The sequence below is a fragment of the Terrapene carolina genome, unplaced genomic scaffold (assembly GCF_002925995.2).
Source record: "Terrapene carolina triunguis isolate 2854851 unplaced genomic scaffold, T_m_triunguis-2.0 Scaffold95, whole genome shotgun sequence".
In the NCBI taxonomy this organism is placed as follows: Eukaryota; Metazoa; Chordata; order Testudines; family Emydidae; genus Terrapene; species Terrapene triunguis.
In genome coordinates this window covers 23,006,971-23,030,333 of record NW_020664446.1, presented here as the reverse complement: position 1 = coordinate 23,030,333, position 23,363 = coordinate 23,006,971, and the positions used below count along the sequence as shown (strand labels likewise).

General features: G+C 40.4%; 1 protein-coding gene across 1 annotated transcript; it reads right to left on the bottom strand.

Moving 5' to 3' along the window:
- Positions 1-6,640: 6,640 nt before the first annotated feature.
- Positions 6,641-22,957, bottom strand: NPS (neuropeptide S). Its single transcript, XM_026651065.1, has 3 exons — positions 22,827-22,957; positions 9,261-9,342; positions 6,641-6,817 (listed from the first exon to the last, which is right to left on the bottom strand). Exons 1-3 carry the CDS (start codon positions 22,955-22,957, stop codon positions 6,641-6,643), a joined length of 390 nt encoding a protein of 129 aa, XP_026506850.1.
- Between the last annotated feature and the right edge of the window lie 406 nt (positions 22,958-23,363).

Here is a 23,363-nt window from a genome sequence, read left to right as displayed (position 1 = left end):
AGGGAGCACCTGCAAATAATAGCAAATTAGGAGGCCTAAACAGGAAAAAACTCATGTCTTTAATGTATGCTTGGTAAACATAAAACTCTGTATCAGTATGTCATTACAATAACTAATTTTCAATCTTGCAGGTAAATAATGTGCCATTACATCAGGTTATCTAATTGCCTTTATGTCAATAAAGTGTGAAAAAAATATTAATTCCACCAACTGGCATCTGGCGGATTTCACTTGTTTATGTTTTATTGGATTTATTCTTTTCATATCAAGCTAGTACTGAACATCAGCCTCCTTGTACTATGGCATTGCTCCGCTTAGATATCTTTATTAGGGGACGTTGTAACACCAGACAACATTTAATAATATGCATAGTTCTTTGCAAAGAGATTATTACACTGATGGGTAGTCAAAATTTTACCAAGAAGCTTCCTCAAAAATATTTTTCCTCAGTAAAGCTGGTTGGAAAGTGCGGCTTTTTCCCCATTGAAAATGTCTGCCTCATCTTCCCATTCTTCTTTGTGGGCTGCGTTCTCAGGTCAGATCACATCCTGCATGATGCACCAGTCTCCTGCTTTGCTGAGTCATCACAGTGCATCCTGGGAGTAGCCTGACTGCAGTGCATCCAGGGAGAGAGTGTCCTGCTGGGGAACCCAGCATATAGAGGAGAATGGAGACACCAGGCACCCACGCTACAGTTCACACGAAACACAGCAGTGCTATTTCTAAACTGAACATCCCTCAGAAAAAACATCAATCCCATACTCTTCTACTCCGCCTGCCATAAAACCCATCAGTTCCAGCAGAGTGTGCAGAGCATCATTTAAAGTATGTGTGTGGGGCATAGATTCCCCCCCACACTGTGCCTGAGCCTCCTCTTCCCTTCTCAGGTGTCCCCCTAATAGCAACCTGACCCCCTGGCCCATGAGCTCCTACACCCATCCCCTCCCAAGAGCCTCAGCCCTACTGTCCTCTCTCGGAAGCTCCTGCCTTGCCCACCCCCACTCCTTACCTTACTCTGTCCCTCTTCCCAGCCAGTCTGCAGCACTGAGCAGAGCTGCCGCAGTTTCAGCTGTCAGCAGGTGAGGATGCAGCACACTGTGCAAGCAGAGCAGGACCCAGGTGCTGGCTGCAGCATGCTCCTGGCCACAGTGTGTGTGGTTGCTAGTTACAAGATTTCAGCACAAGAGGCTGCATGTGTGTGCAGCAAAACCCCTGACAAACAACACACTTGATCAGCAACTAACCAGAGTAGAAAAACTGGCCAGACTGGTCAAAACACAGCCAAGTAACAATCCTGTTTTCCATATTCCTCTTTCAAAGTGGGCAGGCCATGGCCAGGTGGCCTTACCCCAGCTCACAGTCTATGAGTTTCAGACTTTACCCTCACTCCTCTGAAAAAAAAACCCATACATCTCAGACACTTCCCGCCCACTTATCAGAAAAATTCATCAATTCTAGTCTCTTCCCTCCTTCCTCCATATACCCATCAATTCAATTTATTTATTCCCTCGCTTAATTTCTTACACTTATCCTGCCTATTTCATTAATCCTTTCATCTCCACCCCAAATTCCACCATGCTTTCCCCATCCCACCACCTCCTGGAAGCTTCCCTAATTATCTACCTTGCAGCTATTCCTCACAGCAGCAATGATGGCAGGCTGGTGGGCAACCTTTAGCCTCTACTGGCAGTGATGGTGGAAGCTGAGTCATCCTGTGGCCTCTGGCTATGTGGTGGCTGGTCACATACGTAGCATGAACCTCTAGCATAGGCAGGTTGGGAAATGGGCTTCCTTTGGTTCTTGAGTGGATAGATCTTCTCCTATGGTCTTTTCTAGCTAGTGAGATAAGGGAAAGGTCTCACCTGGGCATAGTGGATGGAGGGTACAGGGATACTATGATGCCAGTACTTTAAACCCTGGGCTGGGGTTCAGCAGGTAGGCCTCAGCTGGGGGAGAGACAAGCTGTGGTAGGCTGCAGTATCTTAGCCTTGTCTCCTCTCCAATGCCTTCTCATATGATGTTGGAGCAACCAGAGAGTGGAATTCAGGGACTACACGTGTGTTTCCTTCAGTCCTTCCTACATTCATGTACACCTAGCAGCATTGGTGACAATGCAGTTTTCCTTGTGTCTTCAGCTGTGGCTGAAGCAATAGCAGATGCTACCTACAGCTCAGCAGAGGCCTGAGTGAGCAGCAGCCACCTCAGTCCCATCCTCAAAGAGGACTGAAAACAGTACCAAGCAGGGCTGTTGGTAGTATTTTTGGACACGCCTTTGAAACACTTCTCACAAACACAACCTTTCCCTGTCCACCATGACCACATGATTGTGCACGAGGCCAGCTTACACATTTTGGGGGCAGTTAGTGAGAAGAGTCTTTGCGATACCCTGCAAATCTAACCGACTCCTTCTGCATTCAAAGAATGTGTGTCTGGAGGCAAGGGAAAGGGGAATCTCTTTGTGCCCCTGTCACCCGCAAGCCTCCTGCTATATAAATGGTACCCAGCTGCTTGTTCCTTTCAAACGTAGTGATCTGTTATATCGGCTTATGTCAATATATGTTTTCCGGGCTAACTTCTCAAGGAAAAGAATTAGAAAGGCTGAGATTCTCCTTCATGGGGCTCCAGACTCACACAAGAGGTGGGTCTTAAGAGGTGATCTTATCTTTACGGCACACCCCAGAATAGTTTTTCTTGTCCTGCTGGGGAAGTCTTGTACATGGCAGTAGCCCGGCCTGCAGTAGTTAGGGAAGCCATGATGAAATCTTTGACGTACCACGATGTTGATGCAGTGTCCGCACAACAGCCCCCCGTGAATGCACAGACTGGCTCCCATGTATCATAGTAGCCTGAGAAACCACATATTAGTCCAGAATTCTTGAGTTACTTTGAGAGACGAGGTGGGTAAGGTAATATCTGTTACTGGACCAATTTTGTACATTCCTCTTATGTGCTGTGGCTCATAGGCACTTATATATAGTTCGTGATTATACATGTTTTTATTACTAGTTGAAGTGGATTTTTGTTTGCAAATCTAGCCTATGAAATTTACTAGCTCTTTGGGGTCAGCACCACCATTTCCTAGCTGTTTATACAGCTCCTAGCATAATGGGCCCAAATGTAGTTGTGGTCTTAAAGTACTACTGCAATATAAATGTTAAACAGTAATAATAATAACTACACCTGAGGAGTGCTTCCACAGGCCATATTTCATTTGCAGGTTGAGATTTACAAGACTTTTAAAATACAGCTGTTTATCTGTCCAAAAATTTTGGAGCAAAATAAATTAAATACCCTCATAGGCCAGAGATTCTGCATACAGTATTTAAAGAGAGTAAATCTGAACTGACAGTGTCTTTTTAAAAGAGTGGATTATAGCATCCAGTAAAGAGAAAAGAATAATAATATTTATTTAAAGGCTTTTCAGATCCATCACCATAGGGTCTGAATGTCTTAATAAATGTATCTTCCCCCACACCTAAGGATGTAGGTCAATATTATTGTACCCATTTTACAGGCGTGTAAACAGGCACACAACAAAAATCAGTGATATTGTTTGCTCAAGGTGACACTAGACGTCTGTAGCAGAGTTGGGACTAGAACTCACATCCTCTGAATCCCAGTCCAGTGCTTTAGCTTAGAAGAAGACTATCCCTTCTCTTGCTTAGCGCCTATGAATCACTTTTCGTCTTCAAAGTACTGTAAAAATCAATTAATCCTGACTGCAGATTTGAGATAGCTGGATAAACGTAATTACTTATTTTACAGATGGGGAAACTGAGAAGAAGTGAAGGGACTTATCTGAGGCTACAGAAAGAGTCACTGTTAATAGCTAGGATTGATCTCAGGCATTCCTGGCTCCCTCTATTGTGCTCCAATCCCTAGATCACACCTCTCTCTCTCGTGTTTGCAAGAATAACTAATCAACAGTGCAAGTGAATGAAATGTTTTGTCACAGAATAATGAAAAAGTATTGATGGCCATGTAATTTGTTTTTATAGTTTAATAATGCTATAGGCCAAAATTTCTGCATCCTTCAATATGGGTATTTGTGCATTGAAAACGTAGCCCTATATATCATATTTTCAGGATAAGAAATCTCTTTATCAAGTGGACTACGACTGTATAGGCAAATGGAGCAAACATTAACGTGCTTAGCAATATCACCACCACTGTCTTACATCCTTATTTTCTGACAAAGGTCACTATGGTTACTCTATGTTCCTTCAAAAAAAATCTACCTTTAAAGCATAGAAAGGATTTTAGCATTCCTATAAAAGACAGCATCAGCAATGAGAGATTTGAGTGTGCAGTGAATGCAAGATCAGACAACAGATGGCAGAGCCACTTGTGTAATTTAGTTGGATACGGGCATTTTTCAGGCTTTATATCACTCAGGTTTTATATTATCATTTAGGTGAATACTGGGCAGAAAGCCACTTAAAAGTGATTTAGGCACTTTGGAGCCTAAGTCTCATTGACTTTCAATGAGACATAAGCTCCTAAGTGATTAAGTGACTTTTGAAAGTGGGATGTAGCTATCTAAGGCACTTAGATTTTGTGATTAGGCTTGGACAGACTAGATTTTTATGTTAAATGTTGGTAAACTTCAATTTCACCATACGCACATAACCCAATGAAAAAAATATTTCTAATGATAATAATTGAAATGTACAGGTAGGCAAAGTACGAAAAATGCTGCTTGAGAACTTATTATGGTTTAAGGATATTTGCTTTGCATATTTTGACATGTTGATAATTTGTGTTTTAATGGTTATAAAGCTTTAACTTTATAAATCTCAATGTTTACTGACATTAAATAATTATCTAACCCATCCCCTTAATTTCCCACAACTGTGAACATTTAAAGCAATAAAAATTGAAAAAAAAAAACCCGATTAAAATCAAATTCTGCCAACCCTACTTATAATGCTGAATAGGGCAACACCTTAAAAAATCTGTGCATGTATCAGGGGTAGGTCTACACAGCAAAGAAATACCTGCAGCTAGCCCATGCCAACTGACTGGGCTTGCAGGGCTTGGGTTGCGGGGCTGTTTCATTTCTGTGTAGACTTCTGGGTTCAAGCTGGAGCCCAAGCTCTGGGACCCTCCCACCTTGCAGGATCCTAGAGCCCAGGCTTCAGCCCGAGCCTAGATGTCTACCCAGCAATGAAATAACCCTGGAGCCTGAGCCCTTTGAGCCTAGTTGGCATGGGCCAGCTGCAGGTTTTTCTTTGCTGTGTAGACATACCCCTAATGGCCTCTGGAGATATCTCCAGACATGCTTTAGAGAAGTCCCATAGCTGTTCTAAAATGGACTAGAATCAATATAGAATTGTCCCCAGAATCAGGGAGCAGCAACCAGTTACTTTGAACTCTCCCCAACCCCACCCACTCAGCTGCAACCAGTAGGCAATGAGCACCGCTGAGCTGAGAACTTGTATCCAATATTTTCTTAACACGAAAACAATGATTAATGACAATGTTCCTTTTGTGACAGTTCAGACAAATAAACACTGTTCCCAGTCTAATAACACCATTTCATTCTTCATAATGTTAGAAATGAGATATGTGAAATGATCCATACATTGATTTATTAATAGATTTTTTTGGAATTCAAAATGCATCTGAACAAATACACATTGCTACATTTTTAAGCCGACATTCAGAGTTTGTTACATCACTTTTTGAAGGAAATGGCCACAAGGTAAAATTCACACAAATAATGTAACTCTGCAGATGACCTTTCCAGCTGACAAAATCTACAATATTTTGAGAACAAACATCTATCCAGTTACTTTACAGCAAAGAAAAAACAAACATGGACCACTGTTCATTAGAGCACAGCCATAACAGCAGAAAATAGGCAAGCCCTACATTTGGCAGATATCATCAGATGTTTGTTGCCTACATTAATTGATTAATTGAAGCAAAGGGACATGCACTGCTACAGTGACTTTGAATGATTTCCCAGGACACTCCTGAAAATGAAATGACATCTCAAGAGATTACTTCCTGCTGAAGTCATTTTAAATAACTATATTAAAAATAAATTAGAGTGTAAACATAGGGCCTGATTCTTTTTCACGAATGGCCCTTTACACCTCTAGAGCAGTGTAAAGATGTCTTAAATTACATTTTAAGACCCTCTTTATATTACCAAAGTGGTGTAAAGTGGTCTTCATGTAAATGATAATCAGGCTAATAAAGTGAAGCTATGCCCTGCATTAACCATAAGGATATCTTTTAGACCAAAGATGAGCATATGTAGGATATAATGCTGCCATCCCCAAGATCGGTTGCATGTGTGCATGCTTTCAAAGCACAGAACTATTTTTGTGTTAATCAAGAGCAATCTGATTAAATCTGTAGTCTTACAAACGAGGAATTAACCAGCTGAAAACACATTTGTATCAATACAAAACTTTATGATATTGTAACTTTGAAAACAATGCCCGTACTGAACAATTTAATCTGCTTCACTTGGCTTGCACTATTTGAAATAAACATCTGTTTATATTATGAACATGCTGATACAGTTGTCTCTTTTGGTTTTATCACAGAAATGCATTGCAAATTATTTTAAGCTCACAGTTAAATGTTAGATGCTAAAGTTGAGGATACTTTCTTGAGCAGTTACTTATTACTTTGCTCTTTGAAAGGAAGTTTTTTTAATTCCTGATCCAACTCCATTGCGAAAGGACCTTTTAATGAAAGACTTCTCCAGGAAAGGTTTTAGAAAAGTCAATTCTTCACTCCTGTCCAGCTTGGCTAAGCAGCTATTCAGCAGGATGAGACAGTAATCAGATTTCCTGGACAGCTGGCAATTCAAATAAAAAGGATTATTGCTCAGAAGATTAAAAAAATATATATCACAGATCAGAAAAGCCATAATTATGGATTTGCACATTTGCTGGGACTTGCCCACTGTAAAAAGCAAAGCCGAAAAACAAAAAAGTCATTTATGCTTAAAATGACAAGGATTAACTATTATTTGCTTTGGATTAAAAGTATCCAAATTGGATGTTTTTATAGTTTTTCTGAAAATGCAAGTGGTGTTTTACCTGTATAAAATTCTGATATTTCTATAGTTATATTTATCATCCAAAACATTGTTATTTTCAATGCAGCACTAACGACGTTGTCTGTTGTGGCAGGTGACAGTCACTTTTCTCTAGAGTACAGTACACATTTGCCATTATAAAATAAAATTTTTCTCTTAATAATGTAACAGCAATTTCACTACCATTTACATGAAATCTATTTAGTTTAAAAGATAGATAACACCAGAAATGGAAACATCAGTAATGTACAGCAGCTTTTGGGGTTTCTCTTTCACTATTATAGTGACAGTCCTGATTATGTTTCTTAATACTGACAAAAATATTTTTGATTATTTGCATTTAAGTAGTCTGGTATCTTTCTCTCCCCCTCCTCCCCTTTCTTTCTCTCACACATATACACTCAGAGCTTTTACTGTATCTTACAATTATAAAAATGTATAAAATACATACTGAGGGAGCCATAATTAGCTATATTTTCTATCCTCTCATACAGTAGTTACATAAAGCCTTTCATCCTATTACACTAGCAGTCAATGGGGGTATCTATTGTACAATATACCTACTGTATATGTCTATGTGTACATATCTTCAGATGTTTCATTAATGTTTGAGAAGTCACTAAATATAAAGCCATGAGGTGAAAATCTGGCTCCACTGAAGTCAATGGCAAAACTCCCATGGAATATTAGTATTGATCTGATAATTATTTATAATAATACCATCTAATACTTAATAATATTCTCATTAATAGATCTCTAAACACTTAACAAAAGATGGGTATTATTATTATGATTTGCCTAAGGTCACCCAGTGAGTCTGAGGCAAATTCCCAGTAACACACCCCATCCACTGCATTACACAATCTCTCTGCTTATGGCTTTCTTACAAATGGAAATTATCCATTTTTATAAAAAAAAAAATCTTCAAGAAGCATAAAGCAAGCAAATTCCATCTCGAGATTCTAGAGACACCACTGTAACCCATACAAGGATTTGTACTAATGGATAACAAGGTCATCATTCTGTTAATCTTATTTGAAAGTGAAAGGCATTGGGCATATATTAAACAATAAAAAAGCATTTGACATACTTTATCATTGCCATAATGAGAGCTGAAATGAAATATGGCTAGTCAAATAGTTCAAAATAGGTCTAAACAATATATGATCAAAGATGAAACAGGATTAAACAGTTACACAAATAAAACATACACACAAAAATCAGAAGACTGATTGATGAAGATTAATTCGAACTTCACATCAACATAAAAAGAAAACAGACACAAGTAGATACTATTTGTAGTGGAGATAGATTTCATTAATGAAAATCTGGTGATATAAAATACATGCCTGAAAGGGGAAAAAAAAGGAATCCCAACTAAATATAATATTCCAATAAATAATATTCTAGTTAAAATAAATACAGCAAAATACTTTAAATAAAACTACATTCTAACATGGAAATTGAACATTGAACTACTTAATTACTATTTGGAGCAAGACATCTAATTCAGAACATGTTTGCATAATCTTTCATGGGGCACTTTATATAAAGTTTAATATTCTACTATAGTATTTTCCCCCATCCCAAACATCAAATATTGGTATATATCCTGTTTACTTCTACTTTACAGAACTTTATTAAAATACATAGATACATAATATGGATAAAATATTACTGGTCATTCTATAGGCTGATGTTTTTTTCCCATTGGTTCCTTTTAATAAGACAACTACAATATTGCTTAGGAGTTATCCTTCAGCATACAAACCTATTAAGAATGCCTAACAGTTACAGAACTTTACAAATAGTAACTAATAACAGTATGAAGTAAATATGTGTTGTTATTTCTATTTTACAGATGGGGAAGCTAATATAGGGAGATGAAATAGAGAGGAAGTCAGTGTCAGAGCTCAGTGCTTCCCATTCTCAGTCCCAGGGCTGAAACCAATGCATATGCTGCATCCCATGCACAAAAGCATAAACACTTCATGCCTAATAGATTCTTTTAGAGAGAATCCTGTCTACCTTGCTAGCAACTAATTCTTCATAACAAGGAACATTTGATAGTAATATTTATTCTACACCTTTAACATAAAAACAAGTTTGATCAAATAGTATTTAAAAATAATCCAACTAAATTTAACTAAAATGTCTATTTAAAATAAATGAAGTAGATGATGTTCAAAGATTAGCTTACCGTAGAAGGGACAGTTGGGTAACACCCCCACAGGTGCATTGTTGAGATCCAAATAATTAAAATGAAGTTTAACCTGAACAGACTGCAAGGAAAAACGCAAATTAGTTTAATTTTTTTTAAAGGAAAACTTAATATATACATACATATACACCAATACAAACTTTCCAAAGATATAATATAAAGTGCAATATCTTTACCTGATCATTTTTTTCTTTCAGCACTTACGTGCAATTATGCAGTTTTAGTGCCAAATTTCTCACATTTCCGATCAGTTCTTTCTTAGATGACCATTTTATACCAAGAGTTCAGGAGTGAAAATGTCATCAAATCCTATTTCAGTTTGACTGACTGGTCCTTGGTTGGCCTTTTATTCTTTTTAAATGGGAAAATGGCAAGAACATACACTCTGCTGCCATTATAAAACTACCAATTGACTTCATTAAACGTGTTGCCATTAAAATGTCCTTCAAGTGAGTTTCCTTCCAGCCCGTATTATCATGGCACAAATGGTAAAAGGTCTCAAGATTCCCAAAAATTTATTTTAACAAGAGTTTCGTCAATTACTGTATGCTATATTAACCCTCTACATGTGTCATGCACATCTAGTAGCATACAAAAAGTAGTCACAATGTATATTCAGCTGCCAGTTCCTCAAAGCAGATTATAATTCATTGGGATCAAAAACAATAAATATTTCCAAGGACTTTTTTATCTCAGCAAAAATCTGTTTATCTTCTGTCATGAATTGTATATTTGTTTTATATGGTACATTCCCCTATTTGTTGTTTATTACCAGACTAAGGGGATAGACAATATTTATAAGACTCTTGAAATGAATGGACTTTCTTACAGCTAGAGCAAGCTAATGGGGCCAATGCCCTACTCACATGCATGATCTGGTCCTTTTAGAAAACCCACACATTGCACCATGGAAGTCCCACCATTTTGTAGACTTTACTGTGAATATTGTTTAGGCCTCATCTGTACTGAGTTTTTAATGACGTTCAAACTTGCATTTAATACAATTCCTGCTAAAATGGCTTGATTGTTCAGTTTGACAAGGTCCAAGTGGAACTAGATTCATATTCAGAAACCATAAGCCTAACCTAAGTGCACCTAACTGATGTGCAGAGGGATGCTAGTGTCTGTGTCAGTATAACATTTAATTTAGTCTTTATTTGGACTTCTTGGAATCATCGTCTGCAAGAGAAGTCCAGATACTATCTTACTCAACCCCAGCTTCATTCATTAAATTAATCTCTAGGCCTGTGCATGCAGTATCTGCTGATGTTATTGTTTGTTTATTGATGGGAAGTTCCTATTAACTTTAATCTATCTATCAAACCTTTATCTAGCATTATTAGAACATGGTTTCTGAAACTTAGCGCATCACTATTTTGTTCTAAGTATTTTAGTTGGCACAGTGTTTATTAGGGAGGATTGAACCTTGTGAAGTCTGAGAATTCACAGACGCCTCTGGAACTTTTGGGTTTCTAGTTTGAGAGCTTTTGTTTTCTGTAATTAAAATTTGTATTTATTCCTTGGATTATTCATTATAAACAATATTTTTAGGTAAAAGAAAGACTTATGTGTATAAAGAAAACCTCTCCCTCAAAACCTTATGCTGGCACAATTGAGTACCCTATATTTGGTTTACCTAGTGCACAACAACAACGGGAAAAAAATAGACTAGATTCTCTGAGTGATGCAAGGGGAACAGAGGAAAAAACATGAATAGATGCCATCAGTCTTACAGTGAGTCATAAATGTGAGAAAGGACACATGGCCACCATTGCTACGTGGGAATCCAGGAGTAGACAAGGAACCATAATTTGCAAACATCCTTGAAAGCTGAGCACAGCATTTCAAAAGAAGCAGCAGATAAAATCTCTGCTAAACCACAGGTCTCTCTTTACTCACCAGTAACTCCTCTATTTTGTCCAAATAAAATTTAATCCAATTTGTCTTTCTCTGTGCATGCAGAGGTGTAGAAGAGAATGAATAATTCACAGGGAACAATTCAGTTGACAATTGTAATAATAGCTCTCAAAGCAATTTACAAAGAAGATAAGTGTCATTTTCCCACTTTACAGTTCGGGAAACTGAGGCACAAAGTAGTGAAGTGACTTGCCCAATGTCACCTGGCTAGCCAGTGGAGTTAGTTGCCTAGGCACTTATGAAAAATCCCAGTAAGATCCCTAGCTGCATCTTCAGATGCTTAAATGCTTTTAAAAATCTGGACAATGGTGTTATTTTGTCTCCCTGATTGGGTTAGAATAATTCCTAAAGTCAGGTTTCCGGTGCAAATATTCATGTTTACAAAGGTAAAATGTGATTGCTTTGCATATTCCTAAAATTCACTTCAAACATGCTTATGTCACTGGAATATTCTGAGAAAGAAAACAAAAGATGGGTAAAAGCTGACAAAGTGAATTCAATTTTTTTTATTTGAGTGATACATTTAAGGATTTTCCCCCTTAGATATTCACTCGGTTTTAGTCATGTGGGCACCAATGACACTGCGGCCCAAAATGTGGCATGGTTCCCTTTTATGTTTCCTCACACACTGAAAAAGTGATTGGAGAGGATGACCGAATGAGACCCTAGGGAGAGGTTTTGGGGCAAATGAGCAGTTAGGAATTATGGTGAGATTGATCCAACCCTACATCCTTCGGAGCTAGATACATGCAATGTCATGAAGTTTACTGCACTGGCCCTTTGAGACAAAGTCTGAAAACTTGCAATGGTATTAAACGTCCTGAGCATTTTTCATAAAAATAGGAGTTTGTCCAATGTCGTTGGTTGAAAATTTTCCCTCCCTTCACTGCCATGCACTATAGTACACCTAATTACCCACCCGGCTGCTGTTCTCTATGTCAAGGCTTGCTGCAATCCAGTGGTCTAAAGAGATATGTTTGTAATTGCTGGTCACAAAACTCATAACTAACATAACTTCCTGCTTTGTAAAGTACTTTGGAATCCTTCAGGACCAAAGGGGTGATAGAAATATAAAATGAAATTATCCTGATTTAAAGACAGTAGCAATTCCCTCAGTTATAAAGATTATTAAGCGAACATTTGACTGTTTACATATTCAGCACTTACTGTCTTATTCATGGAGAAAAGCCTTTCATTTTAATTGAACATCAAGTCCCAACAGGTACAGCATGTCCAACTCCAAGAGATAATCAGATTATCTGGATGTTTCTGTTACAGTCAAAATCAGTTTGGGTTTGGTTCTGCTTGAGTGAAACGTAGTATCAGTTTTCATCTTATCCACACTCGTTAGCCCAATTTCAATGTACATTAACCTTCACAACCTATTGTGTGGAGAGATGGATGGTCTTGTGATTAAGGTTCAGGACATCAGGGTTCAATGCAAAGCTCGGCCACAGACACCCCATGTGTCTTTGGGCAAATCATTCAACTTCTCTGTGACACAGTTCCCTCATTTGTAAATATATCAGTCTGTAGGGTTGCCAACCTTCCAGGGTTGTCCTGGAGTCTCCAGGATTTAAAGATTAATCTTTAATTAAAGCTAATGTCATGTGATGAAACCTCCAAGAATTTATCCAGCCAAAGTTGGCAACCCTAGTCCCTGGGTAACTTCTTTCCTGCCTGATAGGCTGACCAGATAGCAAGTGTCAAAAATCGGGACAGGAGGTGGGGGGTAATAGGTGCCTATGTGAGAAAAAGACCCAAAAATCGGGACTGTCCCTATAAAATCAGGACATCTGGTCACCCTACTGCCTGACCAGGATCCAGCACTCCCACCTCTATGCCCCACACATCCAGAAGCTTTCCCAGATGTAGGACCATACTATTTTCAGACTCCATAGAGGAGTAGGAATATCAGGTCCCCAAAAGCCTGCTTACTCAGATGCCTGAGGCATGCCTTTGGGGACCAGACAAGGAGCCTCAGTGATATATGTCAGAGCAGCCAATTGCAGACCCCAGCCAGCCTACATACAGCTGGGACTGCTCACACATATGAACTGAGATTGGACAGACACACCTTTCTGGGGCATGAGAGGAAAGAAGCTGACTGCAGGGAATCTGCTTCCAGCAACGGGAAGAGATGCAGCTCCTATTGCTCTTTGAAGGAGGAAGGCAAGGTGCACGGAGAACCCAGGGCTCACTGGTTTTAAGAAAGGTCACAGAGCCACTGAGAGGGAGGAATCAGTCGGCTTGGGGAACGGGTGGTTTCTGAAGGGGGCTACACAGATATTTCCCTATTTGGCAAAGCTGCTTAGGACTATCACTTCCTCCCTAATGCTCAGCCTTCTGACTTGTTTACCTCCTGTGTCTATCTCTGCATGTGAATACACTGGAATTTGTTACTGTTACTCTCTCACTGCCTTCTTTCTCACTCATACAGCAAAATTGTCAAATGGCTGCTAAAGAACTTCCATGCAATGGATGTGAGAAGGGAGACTCTTGAGATTTCATGATGCACAAACATTCCAGAACCCAAAACGCAGCACACCTCTGCCTGAAAAATCAATAAAAAAACCAACCAAACAAAATTTGTTTTTGAAAACCAGCACTATCTGGCCTCAAACTAGAGAGGACTGAAGTTAAGAGTCTGAGGGCTAACATGTCTCATGCTCATGTTTTAAATGTTCACACTCAGACACCAAATCTTTCCTTGCCTTTGTTATTTAAGCTTAGCTGTTCTACCAGGCTTCTGAAAAGTTTTCGAGTCTGATACATTTTATTAGTGTCTTTTTATATATATATCCCATAGCTTTTTTCTACTTTGTACTCCTTAACTTTATAGCTCTTATTAGGTTTTTATTCATGAACAAATAAACACACAGCAATTGAAATGTTATTTGGTGGAAGCCTCTACCATCTACAAGAGGATGTTATATCATTATTGATTTTGTCAATATATTCCAATGAATCTGGGCTACCTAATGGGAGGAGACTGAGAATAAAATTTTCCAAGAGCATAAATGATTTTGGATTTAGGCTACTAAGCGCCTTGATTTCAATGAGAGGTAGATCCCTGTACACTTTCGAAAATCTAAAAACATAACCTTTAAAAATCTGACCTTAAATCACTTTAGAAAATGGGAATTTGGCTCCTATGTCACTTAGGCACTTTTGAAAATGTTACTTATGATCCCGGTCTGAAAGGCCTAAACCCACCTAACTAAAGTCATGTTAAGGGGACATTGATATATGCTGGGAATCTTTGTTTTATTAATTATTAATTATTATTATGATGTGTGTTGCAGTAGCATCTGGAAGCCTCAACTAAGGCTAGGTCTACACTGGGGGGTGGATCGATTTAAGATATGCATATTCAGCTACGCGAATAGCGTAGCTGAATTCAACGTATCCGATCCGACTTACCCCGCTGTGAGGATGGCGGCAAATCGACCGCCGCGGCTCCCCCATCGACGGTGCTTACTCCTACCTGGGCTGGTGGAGTACACGCTCGATTCGGGGATCGATTGTCGCGTCCCGATCATTCGATCCCCGAGAGATCAATTTCTATCCGCCGATCCAGGCGGGTAGTGAAGACAAGCCCTGAGATCAGGGCCTCATTGTGCCAGGTGCTGTACAAACAGAGTAAAAGCCAGTTCTTGCCCTAAAGACCTTACAGTCTTGAGAACTGGACTTTGTTGATCTGTTGTAAGGCTGTCTCAGGGTTGCGCCAATTATAAGCTAAGATTGTTTTAATTATTGGGAACTGATGGAAAATCTGGTAAAGCCTCCAAGTTTTTTCTGTGGACTGGAAAGTTATAAAAACCAAGGATTACTTTGAGGCAGATGGTTCACCCTGGCATTGAGTGTGAACCTGTCTCTTTTCCTGGCACTGAATGTGATCACGTCTCTTTTTTCCTCCGCTCTTTATTTTCTTGCTCTCAGTTATGCTTTCAAGTGGCTTGCTAACTGTCTGCATAACTTCATTCCTCAATTTCTCAGATATCACAACTTTCCCTAGATGATCCTGGACATGGAGTATATCAGCTTCTCTGATGTTACCTTCACTGCTCTCTGGCCTTGGGAACTGACCAAGCAGATTACTGGGCTTCACCTCCCAATCCAGCTGACCTGAGATGGACCAAGGAACTCCACTCATCAGATAAGAAAGTCATTTTATGTGCCTAAAATGACAGCAGCAAAAACCATCCCTATCTAATGGTAAAAGGATCATTCTTTCGTGTTCCTTTGGTTCTTTTGTTTGGGTTTGTCTAGATTTGGTCTGGGACAATTGATTTAACAAAATGTGTAAGTAAGCTTTTGACTTTTATTATAACTCAGTTAATATTCCCCACCCTCACCCACCCCCACATCATACTGGTAAATCAAAAGAGTTACAACTGGTTTTGTAACTTGCATGCCAATATTTTTAATACAAAGGTTTTGAACATCTTGCACCATTGTTGAGGAATAAAGCTAGAAACTGTCAAAAGAACCTACCTAGCACTATCTATGTGTTCCATTAAATTAACACATACCAGATCAATAAACCATGACAATTTGGTGGCCTGTATAGGAGAAAAGAGATAAAAAAATTTTCCCCCTCAAGGATGGAATTGTTTTGCTCCTGTATTTGAAACTTTGCTTGCTTGCTTTCAGGAATTTGGTAATCAGGAAACTGAAGAGACAGGATTGTTTGCTTTAAGATCATAGCATAGTGCAAAATGGAAACTAATCAAACTATCGCAGGCTGTAATTCTGATACTGACTCAGTGATAATGGAAATCCCAGGAAGATACAAAGGCCGTAGAAAAACAGAATTCAGAAGGCATCAGAGGGTTTATTCCTCCCTCCTGCGATTATTGAAGATTTGCTCAGCTCTTGCTATTAGCAGAGCCTGTCAACTGAGCCAGACAGACAATAGGGCAGATCTTCCAGAGTGGCGCATAGGGGCTAGACGGTGGCCATAAGCAGACCATTGAGGATTTCCTTGCCATGCCACCATATTCCAACATTATCCCCTCTCCAGCCCTTCTAGCAAAGAGCAGGTTTAGGGGGTATGTTGCAGGGCAAGAGCTCACTTATGATCCAGCCATCCTTGGCCAGTGAGGGGCTTGCTACAAATACATGCAAGCCTTGTAACTGCTCTAATTTGTACTGGGAGGAGGAGGCTGAATCAGCCCCAGGACTGGAGGAGAAGATGATGCAAAGCCTAAGAATGCTAAGGATGAATCTCAGTGAATACAAAAGAATAGGGAGATAAATTAATATTAGAAAAAATGGTACACATGACACCTCAAAATCAAATCCAGGTAGACAATCTGTGCAACTGTAATTAAAAAAAAGCATTTCTTACACTTCTAGAGACTGCCTCTTGTTTTTCCAGCTTGTCTTGTTCTTCTTCCATCATTTGGCTGGGCAACATGACAGAGTCTCTGCCTCCAGTCTCAGAATAAGTGTCATTCCCCCTTAGGGTTGCCAACCCTCCAGGATTGCCCTGGAATCTCCAGGAATTAAAGAATAATCTTTAATTAAAGATTATATCATGTGATGAAACCTCCAGGAATATATCCAACCAAAATTGGCAACCCTTTAATCCCCCTCCATCTCCTAGAGTCTGCCCATTGTACCTTTTACTTTGCTCTTCCCCCATGCAGGTATACAGAGGCACTATCTGAGGAGGATATGACAGTTCCACATTCAGAACTCTATTTGTTGATTTGGATAAATGGTTTTGTGGTCCTGTTTCTGCTGTAATCCTTTTTTAACTTAGAAAGTTCTCTGGAAGATGTAGCCACACAATTGTTGTCTCCTAGCTCACAGGCATGTGTCCCCATCTGCAGAATGAAGGTGTGCAGTTGGAAGAAATCCCATTTGGTATACTAATTAACCACCTTCCAAATGTTTATTGTGCCTAGTCTAAGATGTTACATTGAAACCATCTCTTTAAAGATACAACTCCTATTTTTCAGTAATTCTACTATAACATTATTTCCATTTTATATCAAATAAACATTATTGACATGTAAAAGCTGATTTGATACAAGCCCCTGTGTGCAGCTTTAACATACAAAATGCACAAAAAAGGAAGAAAACAAATGAAGGGGGGAGGAAATCTCTGGTATTTAAGAAGCAGCATTTGCCAGTCCTTACTCTTACTTCACAGTGGCTTTTTTGTGTGTGTTTGCTTTGAATGGGCAGATTTCTAGGAGCCAGGAAGTGTGTAGCTGTAGTAAACAAGCAAAACCAAATGATGTTAGGATGCATAAGGAATAGGATAGAGAATAATATGGAAAAAATAAACAGGCCATTATTCAAGACAATGGCCTTCTTTTTAATACTGTGTACTATTCTAGTCACCCCAGTCTGAAAAAGGATGCAACACAGAATCTCACCCAGAGAGGTTACGTGATCAGCTCAAGGTCTCATAACAAGTCAACTGCTGGAAGTAGAACCCAAGAGCTCTGGCTTCTATGCTATTTCTAGGCATTTCTGTGTGATCAGACTTGTGCAGGTGCATGTCACTCTGTCACAAGAAGGTGGCTTAAAGCCATAATCTGTTCCATGATGCCAGACATAGAAATTAGCTGTAAAATCACATTTTGTGGCTCCTGTCTTGGACTGATTCAAAAAGTGTCCTCAACAGCATCAGCGTCACAATCCTGTATTTTTAAAGTTTAAGTCATAATCTATCATTACATTCTGTTTTCCCATTATAGTTCAAGCACATAGGAATAGCGTGGGCTCATATGGTGAATGTTTCCTCATACAGCTCTGACAATCCACATCACTGCCAATTATGCCAAACTGTGCAGTGGTTTTGAGCATGCTCCTGCTGAATGTCATCATCACCTGTTGACTTCAGTCCTTAGTGCTACCCAACATCTGGTCCTTTGTGAAATGCATAAATGTCCACTGGGACCTCTGCTGAAACCACCAAGTGCATATCTGTAGCCCACTGCAACTGATAAGAATAACCCATTTTTATGGTGGAAAAAAATCATATTTATAAATAATCTTGAATTTTAAGCAAATCTTCCAAAAAAGAATTTACATGGTGCCTAATGAAAAAAGTTAAAGATTGTTGGAGACAAATTATTTAGCATGCAAAAGACCAAATGTGCAAATAATTTGAGAGCTTGTATTTAGAAAAATACAGTAGGCAAAAACTGCTCAACAAATTTAGGAGAAGAGTAATTAGCATATTTGCTATGCATATTTGCACACCAACATAAATTATGTATTCAGAAACTTCTCAGATAGGTAACAACTTCCTTTAGAATCTAAGAAAAGACGTCAGTATCAGGCTAAAGATACCTGTCAAAGGTTAAATCTAATTTCAGTTTAGATGGAAGAGCTGCCTCAACTGAGAAAGTATGATAAACATTTAGTGTCTGATGGAGCAGCAAGGATGAGTCTATACAAGAAAGAGAAAATGCAGCATAGCAAAGCCATAAAAATCAATGTGGTAGGTAGCGGCGGGGACAAAAGGAAACTGAGGAGACATTGGCATGACTTAAGAAGAAGAGATCCCACTTTAAAGAAACCAACAGAAGCAAATATGCCTGGTCTACTGGAGAGTAACTTGGTTTAGGGAAAACTTTAACCCATCCTGAGTCAAGATTTTTAATGAACACAGTCATATGTGTATTGTACTACACCATGCTCTCAGTTGCCCTGGTGCAAAGCCAGACAAATTTCTTTGACTTCAATGGATCTACACCAAGATAATGGAGGAGAATTAGGCCTATTATGTACAGGATACACTGTCTTAACAGGTGATTCACCTGTAACTTCATCATCACTGTCTATCCCTATCCATTTTTATGTATAGTAAATATATTTGTTTCTTAACATACAGTCACATTTCAGTTTGTCCAGACTTTTATGGAGCAGTAGGAGGATATAAAAGTAGACCAGCAGCTCTCTTAATCCCCACACTCCAACAGCTCTCCTGGGCAGGTGGGCAGGTGAGTCTAGTGTGAAGACTAGAATTCTGACCTCCCCAATGTGTGGCTGATCTCCATGGCTGCTGGGAGAGTGCGCAAAGCTGGGATTTATGGCAGATGGTTATGGCCTGCAGCCCTCAGATAGTGGCTGTCATTTCCATTTGCTACTCTGACATCATGTGGCCACAAGAGCAGGTATTCAGCAAGGATCCAGCCTGTTTCTTCTGTCTCCCATTTGACTTTTGAACTATGATCTATAGCAGATGTCTCCTCACACTGTATTCCTTGCCACCAGAAAGGCATTATTCTCTCCTGTTCTTATTCCCCAATGCTTGCTCAGCCCTAGAACCAACCAATCTACCACTCATCTTCTGCCAGTGGGGAATTGTTTTTCCTATTGGGACATAGTTTCTCCTTTGGGTGCTGGGTCTCACTCTTGCTTCTCAGCTTAGCTGTCTTGTTCTAATGCTCGGGTGACTTCCACTGTGGCCCTCTGTAGCGGGGTGGTCACCCCGCTCTGGTCCTGAAGGGATTAAAGCAGCCCTGGAGAGGGCTGTGGCTGGAAAAAGCTGGGCTGATTGGAGAAGCGGCCACAGCTGTGGCCAGCTCAATCAAGGCCCAGCTGGCCCTATAAGAGGGCTGAGGGCCAGAGGCTGAAAACAAACACTCTCTCTAGCTCCTTAGAGAGAGAAGGACCGGGCTGCCTGGGAAGCTGAGGAGGGTACCTAGGGTGGAGCAGTGCCGGGGAAGGGCAGAGGGAGCTGGGGAGCTCCAGCCTAGCAAACCCCCAGGCTGCAGGTTTAGTTAAGGGCCCACAAAAGGGGTACTGGGGCTGCAGAGGGGCAGCCCAGATATAGGCAGAGGCAGCTGGTCCAACCCCTCTTGCCGATGATGAGTAGTTTATAGACTGCCGTCTGCCCCAAGGAGCGGGGGCTAAATGATGATTGGCAGTAGCCACTGAGGCCAGGTGGCCAGAAGCCTCCAGTGCAGTCCACTTCTCTACCGCCACTTACTACAGCTTATCCACAGACCAAACCACCAGTGTGTGGCCAGGAGCAAATTTTCCAGTAGGGTTTCTAAAACCTCTCTAGAGCCCCGTCCCAGCATCCTGTTCCTTCAGCGACATGCTGAGGGAGTTTGCCAAGGAAATAATCAATGAGTGGGAATCAATGACTGGGTGGCTTTTGGGGGTGGAGGTAGTAGTGCTGACCATTTTTCTAAGGCATAAGTTAAATCTTCTGGCTAAAGAGTTGTCAGATCCAAGGAAGCTCACCTAGAATAAAGCTACCAAACTCAAATTGCTCTACTCTTTAAGATACTCAGCTACCATAGTGTTATATAACATAGCAAGGGAAAGGCAAAGAAAGGTAGGACACAGACCATTCATTGTGCTAGCCAGACAGTCAACCACTATGTTGGGAGACAATCAATCCAACAGAAATCTGCAGATCTTTGGCTACTGTGAGGGTTAGTTAAGGTATGTCTACAGTATAGTGGCTCATTTATGGTGCTGCAGGTGTGTTGATGTATCGCCATAGTGTAGATGCTTCCTACATTGACAAAAAGGGGTTTTCCATTGATGTAGTTAATCACTTCTCCAAGAGGTGGTAGCTAGGATGGAAGAATTTCAACGTACACCGTGGGTGATGTCAATCTAACTACAGTGCTCAGAGTGCACAAATTTTGACAGCTCTGAGTGATGTAGCTAGGTCGATCTAATTTTTAAGTGTAGATCAGGCCTTAGAGCCAGTACTTAGAGCAGTAAGCAGGAGGAGGAAACTAGAGGGGAAAAACCAAGAAATTTACACTGAATGTCCCCACATTTACACACTGGATGAATAGGGCTTTATAACCAGGAAGGGATAAGGTGCTGGCAGTTTGGCAGGTTTTTAATTACAGCAGTGTATCCCTGAAAGTGAAATGCAGATCAGCAGGCCCATCAACTGGAGGTCCCCTCAATATCCCAGGTAGAGCCACCTACGACTAGGGGTGATGATGCAGGCAATGCCAACTAAGCAGTATGTAAGCTGTATCTTGATGCCCATAGTCCATTATTTAGACCACAAGTAAATGAAGGTTCGTTGCCTCATAAATTTGATCATTTTGGATGCAGTGGAATTCAGCCCTCCTACAGATTAGAGATTGAGTAGGGATTAATAGATGCTGGTCACCAGAGAGCCCATATTCTCCATACAAGAGGCAGACGTTCCTGCATAAGTGACTGGCAACGTGGACTCTAGGAACCTGTGCATCATTTGTGAGTGGGGAGGGAATTTGTGTAAGTCCCTTCTCCAAAACTCAGTTTGCAAGAATTAGTTTCCATTATGCCTGACCAATATGTCCCTTTCATTAGTATTTATTTTCTTTCTACCGTGTCCACAGCAGATACTCTCGCACACTACAACCTGCTCTAAGGGATCACCCAACCTATCAAAAACCTTTTGCCTAGAAATGGTCTTTACATGAGTGTCTTACTAAACTACAGAAAGCCTGGGGGGGGGGGGATGTTTTAAAGGGGCCACTTCATACTCAAGCAAATTTTGCAGTGTGTATACATGAATATTTTTAAATTATCGCTGGTAAAAAAGATAAAATCAAACCATTATTCTGCCTTGCTACAGCATTCAGCCAGGAGACAAAAAGCCCATAAGTAGAAGGGAGAGGGTGAGATCAGGTAGCTCAATATCTACACAGCTCTAGTCATCAGTTATCAGATGGTACCCTTTGTTAAGTTTATGACTGACAGCAAGGAGCTTTACTACTACTGCAAATGTCAGCCCCAGATCATTATTTGATTACTATCATTGCTGGCATAAAGGTCCTCATGTAGAATAAAACTAATGTTGCTGTCGTACAATTCAGTGCCCAGCCTGACATGCCTTTTGTCTGAATGTAAGCTTTTGAACCTGGTTTTCCCCCCCAATAAAACGGCTCATCCAAGAATATCACATACCAAGGGACATCAGAGTTTTCAGCTTTCTCCCTTAAAAGCTGTCTAAGATGAGTGGATGCTATCATGCATCCCTCCACAGTTAATAATGGTAATTTAACACACTGACATGAGTATGTCCTTAGGGTGTTTCCTCTGGGACCGTTATTGTTTTGTCTCTTACATTAGTATTTAATCTACTTGTTTCACTGCCTTTTTGGCCTTCTGAATTCCCATTTTAACTTTAAGGTCCCTATTAATGTGGCTGAGGAGGACTAAACAGGACTCATTTTAGAGTCTATTAATGACACTCTTTAATCAGTAATAAGGATTACCAATAGTAAGAGGAAGTCATTTTCCCTGTGGGCAGACTATCCTATAACTGCCTACAGCAGGGTTTCCTTTTATGTTCCACAGAGACAACTAGTACTGACCATTTTGAAGACAGAATAGTCAATGGACCATTGTTCTGAACATATATGGTGTGTTTATGTTCTTTGATAATGATAAGCAGATATTGCAAAGAATCAAGTGTAATCCTAATCCCCCTCTTCCCAGCAGTCCTTCTTCCCAGAACACCATGGTACAGAAAGCCAAAGCCATCCATTCAGCCATCTCTAGGATGTTTGTGTCCCTGCCTGGCCTCTTACCTTCAACTGGGAAGATGGCTGAGAACAAAACCTGCACACCCCTGACTCCTTCACTCTTGCTCCCAGAGCCCTGTACTCACTGCTAATCTATTTAGGGTCCTACCTGGTAATATCATTAGTGCCCAGGTAGATAAGCAGTATAGGGTAGTGGTCAGAGAGATGAATGAGCCTCAGCAACCTTTCCGTAACATCTTGTATGCGGGCTCCAGGCATGCAGCACACTTCTTGGGACATCATGTCAGGTTGTCAGATGGATGTTTCTGTCTCCCGCTGAAAGGAGTCCCAAGCATAGCACTCTATGTCTCCTCCTTTTTGGTGTGATGGTTGTGAGCCTCTCAGTCTTTGGAGCAGGTGGCTCCTCCTCCTCAGATGTCAGGGTCTGCTCCTCACACTTCTTGTTGCTAGAACGGCATACCGGTTCTTGACCTCAATGGACAGAGGCCCTGGGTGGGGGCTCGAGCACTGTCTACTGTCCAAAGTGCCCAGCAGCCAGTTCTCCTCCTTCCTCTGGTGCCACTGTAGTCATCAGGCTAACCTCCATCCCATCTCCATGTGCATCCTGCTGATGAAGTACATGTGCTTCCGGAGGCTACACAGATGAGCCGCCTCCTCCTGCAGCTCCCTTACCTGCTTCCTGAGG

Coding starts and splice junctions, on each gene's coding strand:
- NPS (XM_026651065.1), bottom strand. CDS start 22,957: ATGTCCCAAGAAGTGTGCTGCATGCCTGGAGCCCGCATACAAGATGTT. Junction 9,343..22,826: donor GGCACTAATGATATTACCAG/GTAGGACCCTAA, acceptor TTTTCCTTGCAG/TCTGTTCAGGTTAAACTTCA. Junction 6,818..9,260: donor ACCCAACTGTCCCTTCTACG/GTAAGCTAATCT, acceptor TTGAATTGCCAG/CTGTCCAGGAAATCTGATTA.